At 53.2% G+C, this 11,457-nt stretch overlaps 9 protein-coding genes across 9 annotated transcripts; 4 read left to right on the top strand and 5 right to left on the bottom strand.

Moving 5' to 3' along the window:
• Window positions 1–135: 135 nt before the first annotated feature.
• PPTG_18944 (hypothetical protein) lies at window positions 136–471 on the top strand (the record flags this gene model as incomplete). The annotated part of the gene is made up of 1 exon (XM_008917265.1): window positions 136–471. The coding sequence occupies one exon, from the start codon at window positions 136–138 to the stop codon at window positions 421–423; it is 288 nt and encodes a 95-aa protein (XP_008915513.1). The 3' UTR covers window positions 424–471.
• Window positions 472–1,134: 663 nt separating this feature from the next.
• On the top strand, window positions 1,135–5,476 carry PPTG_18943 (hypothetical protein). Its single transcript, XM_008917264.1, has 2 exons — window positions 1,135–1,282; window positions 1,346–5,476. The coding sequence occupies exon 2, from the start codon at window positions 2,111–2,113 to the stop codon at window positions 2,957–2,959; it is 849 nt and encodes a 282-aa protein (XP_008915512.1). The 5' UTR covers window positions 1,135–1,282; window positions 1,346–2,110; the 3' UTR covers window positions 2,960–5,476.
• Window positions 1,202–1,566, bottom strand: PPTG_24468 (hypothetical protein; the record flags this gene model as incomplete). The annotated part of the gene is made up of 2 exons (XM_008917289.1): window positions 1,202–1,478; window positions 1,553–1,566. 2 exons carry the CDS (start codon window positions 1,564–1,566, stop codon window positions 1,202–1,204), a joined length of 291 nt encoding a protein of 96 aa, XP_008915537.1.
• Window positions 2,991–5,516, bottom strand: PPTG_24467 (hypothetical protein). Its single transcript, XM_008917288.1, has 3 exons — window positions 4,946–5,516; window positions 4,408–4,870; window positions 2,991–4,316 (listed from the first exon to the last, which is right to left on the bottom strand). The coding sequence occupies exons 1-3, from the start codon at window positions 5,439–5,441 to the stop codon at window positions 3,050–3,052; spliced, it is 2,226 nt and encodes a 741-aa protein (XP_008915536.1). The 5' UTR covers window positions 5,442–5,516; the 3' UTR covers window positions 2,991–3,049.
• Window positions 5,517–6,040: 524 nt separating this feature from the next.
• PPTG_18940 (hypothetical protein) lies at window positions 6,041–7,352 on the bottom strand. Its single transcript, XM_008917263.1, has one exon. It carries the CDS (start codon window positions 6,763–6,765, stop codon window positions 6,256–6,258), a length of 510 nt encoding a protein of 169 aa, XP_008915511.1. The 5' UTR covers window positions 6,766–7,352; the 3' UTR covers window positions 6,041–6,255.
• PPTG_24466 (hypothetical protein) lies at window positions 6,852–8,107 on the top strand. Its single transcript, XM_008917287.1, has one exon. The coding sequence runs from the start codon at window positions 7,085–7,087 to the stop codon at window positions 7,397–7,399; it is 315 nt and encodes a 104-aa protein (XP_008915535.1). The 5' UTR covers window positions 6,852–7,084; the 3' UTR covers window positions 7,400–8,107.
• PPTG_24465 (hypothetical protein) lies at window positions 7,507–8,760 on the bottom strand. Its single transcript, XM_008917286.1, has 2 exons — window positions 8,191–8,760; window positions 7,507–8,092 (listed from the first exon to the last, which is right to left on the bottom strand). Exons 1-2 carry the CDS (start codon window positions 8,606–8,608, stop codon window positions 7,932–7,934), a joined length of 579 nt encoding a protein of 192 aa, XP_008915534.1. The 5' UTR covers window positions 8,609–8,760; the 3' UTR covers window positions 7,507–7,931.
• Window positions 8,761–9,269: 509 nt separating this feature from the next.
• On the bottom strand, window positions 9,270–9,500 carry PPTG_18939 (hypothetical protein; the record flags this gene model as incomplete). Its single annotated transcript, XM_008917262.1, has 1 exon — window positions 9,270–9,500. One exon carries the CDS (start codon window positions 9,498–9,500, stop codon window positions 9,270–9,272), a length of 231 nt encoding a protein of 76 aa, XP_008915510.1.
• Window positions 9,501–9,738: 238 nt separating this feature from the next.
• PPTG_18938 (hypothetical protein) lies at window positions 9,739–10,507 on the top strand (the record flags this gene model as incomplete). The annotated part of the gene is made up of 5 exons (XM_008917261.1): window positions 9,739–9,837; window positions 9,919–9,993; window positions 10,062–10,164; window positions 10,228–10,286; window positions 10,397–10,507. The coding sequence occupies 5 exons, from the start codon at window positions 9,739–9,741 to the stop codon at window positions 10,505–10,507; spliced, it is 447 nt and encodes a 148-aa protein (XP_008915509.1).
• Window positions 10,508–11,457: the final 950 nt, after the last annotated feature.

Here is an 11,457-nt window from a genome sequence, read left to right as displayed (position 1 = left end):
CTGCACGTACAGCGCGGCAACACTAGCACGCACTCGTCGCCGCGAGGACCCGTGGAGGAGGGTTTCAGCCACGAGTACGTCATCAGTCGGCGCTTCAGCGAGTTCAAACAGCTCCACTCGGCGCTGGTTCCGGTCATGGGTGACGCATTGACGCCACTGCCGGCCGACGGTCTCATGACGCTCATTATGGCGGACAACCAGGCATTGCTGGACGAACGTCGTCAGGTTCTGGCCCAGATTGTCATGGACATTCTGAACCACCCGGTGGCGCGTGACTTGCCGGACGTGCTGGAATTCCTGGGCCACGAGTCGATCAGCGCCAAGGTGATGGCTCCACTGTCGGGTCAGTGCACGGGCTCGATCCGCAAGACGTCTTGCCCCGCGTGGACGGCGCCGTGCCGGGCGTCCGTCATGTCGTCGTAAGACCACCACAACTCGGGCAACTTTTGACACGCGAGTGAGCAAACAAGCAGCCGCCATCGCAGCGACTAGCACGTTTGCGCACGCGTAGGATAGTATTTAACCACGAATGTAGAATAGCAGTAGTAGACAAGCAAGCATCAATGAATAAAAGTCAATCCATTCAATTTGCTTTGATAAGAGCCATTGCGACGTACAGCGGTTGTTCCAATGCAAGTCCATGGCAATATCCTCCCGTGGGATGGTTGTGAGGTGACAATATCGGGTACTTTCACTACAGTTGCTGGGCTACGATGCTATTCATCGATCACCATGAGGAAGAATTCTGTCAAAGACCAGTCTTGTCGACTGCGAAATGTTCTCCACGGATGGCCTACTGTCAGAGGTCGGGGCCCAAGACGGTGGGTGTTCTGTAGTGGGCGATGAAACACCCATATCTCCTCTTAGACCAGTTCTTAAAGAGCAGCAAACCGAGATGGCTGCTGCTGACTACGACAGATACTGGCTAATGGCCGCCTAGCAACGTGCAAGTACAGGATACCTGTAGCAATGCTCATCGATGCGCGCGAAGCGATGAGCAGCCGCTGGAGGTCTTCACTTCGCGCAGGATTTAAGAAGAAGATTCATGCACGCCAAGGAACTTTCTAGTTTGGTGGAATGTTCAAGAAATTAGTACGGCTGATTCATTGTCCAGGGCACACTAAGCTAGCGGTTAACCGCACTAACCATTCCGACTCGCTGTCAGCTTTCGAAACGAGTCTTGCCAAGATCACGCGCGTGTTCATTGAATAGTTAAAGTCCCTCGAAGTTCCACGTGACGGCGTTGGCAGTGATACGACTCGAAGTTCGGGTCTGGAACCAGGTATACCACAACACGTTCTCTGTTTGGAAGTTGAAGTGGCAGCACTGACGGCAACGCTGAAAGTTTTGCTGCTTTTGTCAAGCAGGGCGTTGCTCGAATGCTCATACCAGGGTGAAGTGCACTCGTGGCGACGTCACCTTCGACTAGCAGGAAGGCAATGCCACGCATGACGAGCAGCTCGCTCACAGGTGCGAGTCTATTGCATCGCCGCGATGAGCAACGTCACCAAGAGGCACGCGAAACCCAAGCAGAAGCTCCTCGGTCGCATACCGCGTGCGTGTCATGAGACCATCACATGCTCGGCAATGATACTCAATGCTTAATGCCCCACATACTGGTGAACTTGTATCTATCCACTCGCAGTGCCGACTCAGCGCCGACGTGTCGGACGGGACGCTTGACGCCCCTCGATGAAGTCGCAGGTGAGCTCCGGTGTCGTGCGCGTTCCAGATTTGAGCGAGAAATCAGCTCCGGAGCCCACGCTCCGCTCCTGGTGCTGGATCCGCACGCCACTCTAGCGCTGTGGTCTATGTGAGCCCGCGAAATCAGCCACTTCAACGCCACTGACCGGTGTCGAGTCAACGCGGCCCGCCCATGCGCGCTCCGACATGATTCCGGAGCTCCACCACCGCAGCCAACCCGTTCCATCTCACGATCACGACCAGCGCTAATGACGCCTCGCTCTTCGATGTATGAGATTGTTTTACGCGGCAGCGTTAACCAAAAGCACCCAGCGCGTCGACGAATACTCACGTCACGACGCCTGTCGGCCGAAACTGCGACCAAAAACGGTGGAGACTTAAGTCTTCGAGCCTCGAAAGGCGATCCATGATTTGCTTCTGCGTTCGAGCAAACGAGTCGAACCCCGAGAGGCTGCAGTGGGAGGTTCGACGCACGCTCCCGGATCTCGTCCGGAGTCGTGCGACAAGCAGCTTCATCTCCAGGACGCGAGCAGACTTTGGGGTCATTCTCGCATTTGCGCTCACCTCGAGACCGTCCCGCGTCGCCATGCCGTACGAGAGCTTCAAGAGTTCGCAACTCGTGTCCATCCGCGGGCTTGTGCAGGACCGCAAGACCGGCACGTGGCGGTATTTGCTGCAAGTCACGCGCCACATGCAGGACGACACGTTCGAGAACGTCCGTCGCCCCAGCACCAAAAAGAGCGACGGCTCGTCCGCCTACGCCGCGCGCCCGTGCACGACGCAGTCGTACACGATCCGTCGCAGCTTCGAGGACTTTAAGCGGCTACACGAGGCCGTGGCTCCGCTCATGACGAAAGGTGGCAAGTCGCTACTGCCCAAGCTGCCGAACGACAGTCTCCTCACGTTTTTCGTCGGGGAGACCCAGACGGCGCTGCAGAAGAAGCGCCACGCGCTGGAGCGCGTCCTGGCGGCAATCGAGGCGCACCCGGATGCCAGCGAGGCTCCTGAATACCTTGAGTTCCTGGCCAACATCAACTCGTACGACGAGGTGGCCAAGGCCCCTCTGTCGCCGAGTATTAGCTCGCGTAGCAGCTTCAGCTTCAGCGAGGACGGGACCGTCACGCCACGGGACTTTGTGGGCCCGAACATGCTCACCACGTCGAGATCGGCCAACGCCCTGCGACGAGCGTATTACCAACAAGACGCAGACGAACGCGAGAACCACGTGCCGTTCTCGCACTTCAGCATGACCTGAAGCAAACAATTTTCAGCCTGAACAAAGTAAAGTGAACGCGTGCATGTACACAAGTAGAAAACTCTAGATCCAGTTAAAAGAACAAGTAAATTATGAGATCAGTCGCTCCGAGTTAACCTGCTCCAAGCCTCGGTGCAGCTTACGCACCATACGCACAACGTGTGGGACGGATCGGTAGCCGAGTCCACAGTTGGCGTTGTTGGCTTTCGCCACGCAACTTTGAGGCGTCATTCGTTTCCAGAAGTTGGAGATCAGTAGACGCGCGTACTCGAGCGTAGCCAACGTATAATGCCGCTCAAAAGCTTCAAACGGGTAGTTAAACGTGACGCCGAGCGTCTGCAGTCTCTCCTGTAGACGGTCGTAGTAGAACTGCAGCAGTTCCAGCTCACCCTCGTCGGTACCAAGCAGTGAGATGCTCACCGAAGTGTTAAGCAGGTTAGCGACGTCCATAGCGCCGAGACCCACCCCACTCCACTGCCAGTCGAACGCGATGACCTCTCGTGATTGCGTCTCGAAGAACAGGTTGGCGCTCTTGAAGTCGCCGTGAACTACTGTACTCAACGCAGCGTTGGCATCCACGGACAGACAGCTACTGATGTATGCAGCATGCTCGATCATGCGCTCTCCCAGCGATTCTAGCTCTATAGTCGACGGTAGGGAAGATTCGGCGTCGAATACTTTCTCCCAGTTGCTGAGCATCTGTGGCCAAATGTCAGACGCCTGTGCGAGCTCCTTCTCGCCTCGCTTCGAGAACGCCCACCAGCACGCCGCCGGCCAGAGCTCGGAACTAGCCTGGTTAACTAATTTCTCTTGTCCCCACGCTGACGCATGTAGATTAGCAAGATAACCCAATGCCTGACGAGTGTCTTCGAGCTCCAGACAGTCCGCAGCCTCGTAGTTGCCAAGCGAGGAGTCGGGAGATGTTGCACCAAGGCATTCTAGCAACATGACGAAGTTCTCAGGCTCTGAACACGTCGCTGTATCGCTAGCAACCAGGTTTCCCGTACAGTGGCCAGCAGCATCACTTTGAAACACTGCAAGCGGTCGGACGAGAGATACACCGCGAGACTGTAGCGACGACGCGAAATTGGCGTAGAACGTGGCCTCGGTGCGATATGAGGCGATGTCGCGCTTCCAGTGTGCCGCCGATCTCGCCGGCAGCTCGTTCCTCGCGGATTTCTTGAGAAACAGCGTCGTCTTGCTGTCGTTATCAGCGAAATGCACCTCCAACTTGGCCACAGCAGAGTGTTTGCCTTGGTGGATTGAACCGGGCACCACGTGCACCGCCGACACTTGTCGACCGGGGAAAACACAGTCTTGAAACCACTGCGGCGTCATCTCTCGACCGTCCAATGCACTGACAGAGCAAGACGCCGCAGATGAGCATACACCAGTGTATTTGGATGATAGCGCTACAGCTAGCTTCAAGTCGAAATAAAAAAAACTACCTCGTGAGGTTGACCTTGGCCATGGCGTTCAGTACGTTCGTGTGAGCCTCCGGTTCCACACACGCGATCAGGCCGCGTTCGTTGTCGAAGTCGGGCGCGTTGGCGATGTGGTCGTACACGTACACGTTGCCCTGCGTGTCGGTGAGTTTGCCGCCGAGTGCCTCGATCAGAGGCTCAACAGCACAGATATCCCACTTGCGAGTGGCCGCTTTGAACCGGAAGAAAGAGTCGCTGTGGCCGGTGATGACACCGAGCACCATCGTGCCAGTCGCACCGCCCGTCAGGACGTTAGAGGGCGCTAGCAACCGTAACGCGCTGTTCACCTGGTCGCAGTTGGTGGACGACACAGTGCAGACCAGCGGACGCTGCGGGAACATGGGAGATTGTTTAGAGAACTTGGCGTGTGTCGTCTGAGCCTCATTCTCCTCATGCTCACTGCGGAAGACTCCAACACCCGGACCACCTGCATCATAATAATAACAAACCTATTAGAACTCGAGTTCTAATGAACCAGCATAAGCTGTTAGCCGTCCCGTACCCCAGTAGGTGACGCCGTGTTTTCCGTGGAAGGGAAGATGCACGACGCCCGCGATGGGACGCATCTTGTAGGTGATGCCAATAAGCACCGAGACCTCGTCGTACATCTTATCGGCGAAGCGTTTGGTGCCGTCCAGTGGGTCCACCCACAATACGAGGTCGTCCCAGTTCAGAGTGTCGTCGCCGTCAAAGGTGACGCTGTCGAGAGCTTGCAGGTCGCACTGCACCGCATCTTCAGGTGCTGGAGGGGCGAGTTCGCCCTCTTCGCCCACTATGGTGATCTGGGGAAAGGCCTCGCGTAATGCGTAGATAATCCGTTGTTGAGAGCGGCGGTCAGCTACAGTCTGCGGGTCGTACGCGCCCTCCTGTTTGTTGACCATGTCGAGCGAAACTTGCTGCTGCACTACCTCGCGAATAACGCTGCCGCCGTGCACGCTGGCGGAGAAGCAGGCGGCCAACAAGGGACGCAACAAAGGACCGGACGTAGCGGCAGTCATGACGTAGCGAGAGTCTAAAGGGGGGAGCTGCAGCGCTCAATCCGGAATGGCTGGCTAGTCGGCATAAGACTGCGATGATGACCCGAAGGTCACAAGTCGCAGGCGACCGGCCACGTACGTCGCGTTTTCTAGACGTCATGAGATTGGTCAAAAACAGATTAGAACAGGATTTGATTGGCATAAAATGGGAAAACGGGGTTGGATTGCTAAGAAAAACAAATAAACAGATGGACACTCACTTGGAATTTGTACGATTGTCCGGTGGAGGCAATGCGCTTCACTCCATGACTTCGGTGGTGATCTGCTGTGGATGTTGCATTGCAACCCATGATGGTGTCGCCTTCAACGTGAGTCCTAGCGGATGCGATCTGGGTGACTCTTTCTTGGGATGTATTTGGCTTCAATTAAAGAGGCTATCCTGAAACGACCAACGTCAACGGGGTTGGAGCGCTGTCCTGTTGAAGGAACTCCGGTTCCTACGAGTGATCTACGCCAACTGGACGCCTCCTTCTCATGCCTGCGTGTAAAACATTCGCGTTATCGTAACCTGCACACGACACCATTTGCATTACTATGGTATTGTAGCGAACAATAATGTTCTCTGTAAAGCCTTGACAGTAGATCTCAACTTGTCGAAGCAATTTGGTTGACTTTTATTCATTGATGCTTGCTTATCTACTACTGCTAATCTACATTCGTGGTTAAATACTATCCTACGTGTGCGCGAACGTGCTAGTCGCTGCGATGGCGGCTGCTTGTTTGCTCACTCGCGTGGCTCACTCGCGTGTCAAAAGTTGCCCGAGTTGTGGTGGTCTTACGACGACATGACGGACGCCCGGCACGGCGCCGTCCACGCGGGGCAAGACGTCTTGCGGATCGAGCCCGTGCACTGACCCGACAGTGGAGCCATCACCTTGGCGCTGATCGACTCGTGGCCCAGGAATTCCAGCACGTCCGGCAAGTCGCGCGCCACCGGGTGGTTCAGAATGTCCATGACAATCTGGGCCAGAACCTGACGACGTTCGTCCAGCAATGCCTGGTTGTCCGCCATAATGAGCGTCATGAGACCGTCGGCCGGCAGTGGCGTCAATGCGTCACCCATGACCGGAACCAGCGCCGAGTGGAGCTGTTTGAACTCGCTGAAGCGCCGACTGATGACGTACTCGTGGCTGAAACCCTCCTCCACGGGTCCTCGCGGCGACGAGTGCGTGCTAGTGTTGCCGCGCTGTACGTGCAGCACGTACATCCACGCGTTGGTGGTCGTGTCCTGCACGACCTCGGTGATCTCCACCTGCTGCTGCGGCATGAAGCTCTCGTAGGGCATTGTAGCGGCGACTGAAGTTACTGAACTGAGGAAGATGTAGTGGTGGTGAAAGTATGCGGCAGTGCTGCTAGCCTTGTGCGTTGCGAAGCAAGTGTCTGCTTGTCTGAGCTGCTGGCTGAACGTTTTCCGCCGCAGTGATCGAAATGTGCAATGGCAGCCAAGTGGCCTCACGCCCAGGAGCTCCACGACCAAACAGACAGACGACAGCTAATCCTGATGGGCCATGACCGACAAGCGCGTCTCTCCGGCTGGTCGTCAGCTCGTTCGACAGTTAAAGTGGATTTTCGATTCTTTTTTGACTTGGCGTTTGTGAGTGAGAATGTCGCGGAATCTCACAACATTTGACAAACATTGCGAATCTGCCACCTTTAGCCACAAATTTGGCTTGCATCTGCGTCTGCGGCTAGGCGAGGCAGCGTGCTTGGCTCTTGGCATTGATGTTGCGGTTGTCGCCTCGCTACTCCCTGCCCTGCTCTCGCTGCTTTCGTGCGGCTCGGCTGGTGGCAGGGCTCCTGTCATACGGACCGATGAGGCCGGGGTTCCGAGCCTGAAGAAGCTCCAACAAGTCGCGAACTCCCCTACCTTTCTGGCGCTGGAATGCCATGACTGGAAGTACGATGGTCACGGTAGGTAACGGGGAGTTCCATAGTAGAACGCTCGCACATGGTCGTCGCCGAAAACTCGGCCTCTGCATCTGATGCAATTGGCAGGACACGCAAAGCACAACACAGTAATAGCCACGTGTTTCTAGAAATGGAAAATGTGGAAGCTGTTCTGGGTTCGATGGAGATACGTGGAAGGTATTTGGAAGGAGTAGAGTTGGGTAACAGACATGGGTAAACACGATTGGATCCTCGAATATCGAATTGATCCCAGGCCGAGTGAGTGCCTTCCTCTCGTACCTCGAGCAAACAGGCGCCGATAAGGGCAAGAGCTCCGCAGCCTGTTTGCCTTGACGGTGGACCCACTATCGCCCCATGGATGGTGTCGAGCTCATGGCGACGGAAAGCACCATCGGCAGCGTTGTGGAGGCATGGGCGGCACCCACCGGCCGGGCAAATCGAAGAAGGCACGCCATGCTGATACGGTGCACCCAAGTCTGGCGCCAGACTCTTGACAATCTTTGCACGACGTGAGTTTCGTGATGTAAACTTGCCGCTCCATCATCACCAGAAAAGTGTCAAACATGGGTTTGGTCTTGTAATGATAATCCTCGCTTGCGTTTTCGGGGATCTATCTTGATGCATACCCCTCATGTAACGGTGCAATCTTTGGATCCGATTCAACGGGGACAAGTAAAATCTTGGTGTTTTCGGGTTTTCCACATCTAATATCCTACGTAAGTCAATCCCAGTATTTTGATCGGGATGACAAGGATTCAAGTTAGGCAACGAAGAAACTTATTGAGAGATCCGCGTTACTTACTCGAAAGCTTGACGCCGCGCTCCGAGTTGCAACTCCACCAAAGTAGCAACGATCGTAGTAGATGGTGCAATAGCACCGTCCTATTCACACTGTTGCTAGCGCCGCAGCAATCGAAAAGCTGGTAGGCTACTGCGTTTAGCGCAACATTGTCTCCAAGACAGCCAACGTTGAATTTCCCCTGCTGCAAGGCTGAAAAGGTCTGCACCAGAACGTTTCGCTGTTGCCTGCCTGCCAGTTCAGAGAAGGACTCTCTGTAGCTCTCGTCCGTTATCTGTCCTCTCTTTGATGTCGCTCGTGCTTTCGTCGTCGTACGATCGGGCTTATGTCGCGTCATGCGGATTGACTCTATGTCCGGCGTTGGACGGTGTAACTTCAAATGCAAGGCTTCGTTGATTGAAGACGTTAGTAGCAGGAGCATGCCACGCGGCGATCGCTGCTTTCCAGCTCCTTGGAACTAGATAGTGACGGTGCTATCCACGATTTCCAATTGAAAAAGTTGACAAATTTGCCAGTATTTTGAGCGGCGACAGTGCCCAGCTGGAGCACAAATTCTGCTTCTTTGTGTCGCGTGGGGCTGCAGCAGTGAGAGAATCCTGGAGCTCTCGGCTCGATGCACATGGTGGACACACTGGCGTCACTCCGGCATGGAGCCCACATCTGGCAAAGGCTCTGCTGGTGCCCGACATCGCTTCGTATGTGAAAATCCATCCGAAAATGCAGCTTTGATATTTCGCGCTGCCTATTGTTACATTTGCCCGGCACGATTCTCCGTTTGGTGAGCCCGAGCTCTTGTCCAGACCGAACACTTGAGCCCCACGATGGGAACCCTCAGCATGTCACTGGGACTGCGGGCTCGATGTGTGGGTCTGTACATCCTGCCTGTCCAAATGTTCTACTAAGTGCAAGGCAAACCCCACAACACCCCGATTTCATCTTTACAATTCAAAGCGCGTGTAGTTGACGCGGATTCTGTTACTAATGACAAGAGCTGGGGCTGTGGCAATGGGTTTCTCCATACCTGCTGAATGTGTCGGTGACCTCAACTTGCAGGTCTTTGGCACGGACATCCTGCTGTTATTTTATGCCCACGCGGCCAGCACAGCCATGCTGGAGATGCCCATGGAGAACAGCGCGAGCTTCTCGGCGGAATTGGTCTCTTGGCTTGCGTTCTCTTCGGAAAGTTCGTGAAATGCCAAGTAGATGAAGCTGCCCGACGCGATGCTCAGCGCCACTGCCTCCATAGTCAGCGCGCTGCTGCCACGCAATGAATCGGACAGCACCATGCCCAAGAAAATACCCAGCGGCGTCATACAGCTGTAGAGCGTGAGCACAGCAATCGATCGCTGGTGCGCAATGCTGCTCTTGGCCTTGGCAAAGTTTGACCAAATGTCAGCAAGTTGCCACAATTTCACTTCAATATCACAGTCGTCTTTTGCGTTTTTTTTTCTGAATTTCAATAATGAAGCAATTTAGTGGTGGCTTTTGGCAACCCCTAATTGTGAAGGGACACTGCAAATGAAAAAAAAAAAAAGTTGCTCAAATTTGCCGATGGATGAAGATGGAACTTTGCAGGCAAGAGTGAAGCTTCTCCAGCGCGAGAAACAGCATAACATGACCAACCAATTGTCTGAGAACCTCGTGGAGCGCGTACGTCAAGTTCTGGCATTGTCCTGGGCATTGAGGAAAGCTAATAACTTGATTTTGTGGTGTTGCATTTCTTTCTGGTAGCTGCAACGAGCGACGCTTCATTGTCGAGGCAATGCAAAGAATTTGACCATGCCGCCAACTGAATTGTTTTGCCAGGTAAAATGTGATCTATGACTAACGGAATGACGAGATTTGTGGCCTCACGCAATTATTTGGTACGACAGGATACCAGAGGCCTGAAAATGAAGCAAGAGGTCGACTTACGTAACTTCACTAATGCCTCAAACGAATGGTTATTCACTATCGCGTCGCATCCTGCTGCAAATGGTAAGGACAGAAATCTCCTTTCAGAAATCATTGCTAACTATTTTTTTTCTTTTTTATCGAAAGGTTCTAGTACCTTTCGGACGCTTGTACTGGCAGGAACTTCCATCACCGACACTGGTATTGTACATTTGAACAAATTCAAATATCTGACCAGTCTCGACGTCTCTGGGTAAGGTGAAATCACTGAATGAATGAGAAACTGGTAATTTACAACTACTTTTTTTTTTTTAAGTTGCCACGCATTGACAGACGAAGGTTTGAACACCATCCGACGGCAATTGAATTTACTCCAAGTGCTTCGTCTCAACGAATGCCACCATTTTTCCAGTACCGTTCTCAGTAAGGTCTGGAAAGATTGCAAGCGTCTGCACACAATATCAGTTCGAGGCTGTCCAGGCGTGACAGACGCGTTCTTGCAATGTCTAGCAACCACAAAGCGACCATCAGCTGCATGTCTTCGCTCACTCGACGTACGGCAGTGCAAAAACCTCACTACGTCGGGAATTTCATATCTTACCAGCTCACCTGTGAAAGATATGAAGATAAATTACCTGGCTGTGGATGATTGTCTGAATGTGGATAATATGGCCTTCTTTGGATTCGAGACCAGCCCTGGTCTTCATTCCCTCACATCCCTGAGCTTGAGTGGACTTGGAATTGATGAGACAGCTATAAGTTGGATCGTTAAAGGCTGCGGAATGTCATTACAACGTCTCAACGTCGCGCGATGCAAAGTATTATCGGATTTTTCTTTACTACTCATGGCTCCTTTGATCTCCTCGCCTGTGTTTACCAAGCTGAACATGCAAGAATGTCCCCTTATCACCGATACAGGCATCAAGAACCTCTTTTCACTCGAAGAAGAAAAATACCGGGATACAATACTCGACGACGATGATATCTCACAAACTCATTTGACATGTCTAAATCTGAAAAACTGTTTGCACATTGGAGACGACGCCATGGTACTAGTTGGAAAATACGGTGGAAATCTGGTTAAACTCAATCTGAAGGGGCTAAGAAAAGTGTCGGATCGAGGAGTTATGGAGATCGCTAAAGGCTGCTCGTTGTTAAAGAATATTTCGCTTTCAGGACGGAATATCACATCACAAACTTTCAAACTATTGGGAAAAATGTGTCGAAAGTTGCAGGTTTTGGATATTTCTGAACGGCGAGATTTAGAAACACCTGCATGCTTCATGAACCTTCTATCAACAAAATCACATCCACTGATACGAATTGATTTGAGCGCCACAAATATTTGCGATACGGGAGTGAATGTATTAGCATCGG

Source organism: Phytophthora parasitica, assembly GCF_000247585.1.
Source record: "Phytophthora parasitica INRA-310 unplaced genomic scaffold supercont2.97, whole genome shotgun sequence".
Classification (NCBI taxonomy): Eukaryota; Oomycota; class Peronosporomycetes; order Peronosporales; family Peronosporaceae; genus Phytophthora; species Phytophthora nicotianae.
The sequence above is the reverse complement of the archived record's forward strand: the minus strand, read 5'-3'. Positions and strand labels throughout refer to the sequence as shown.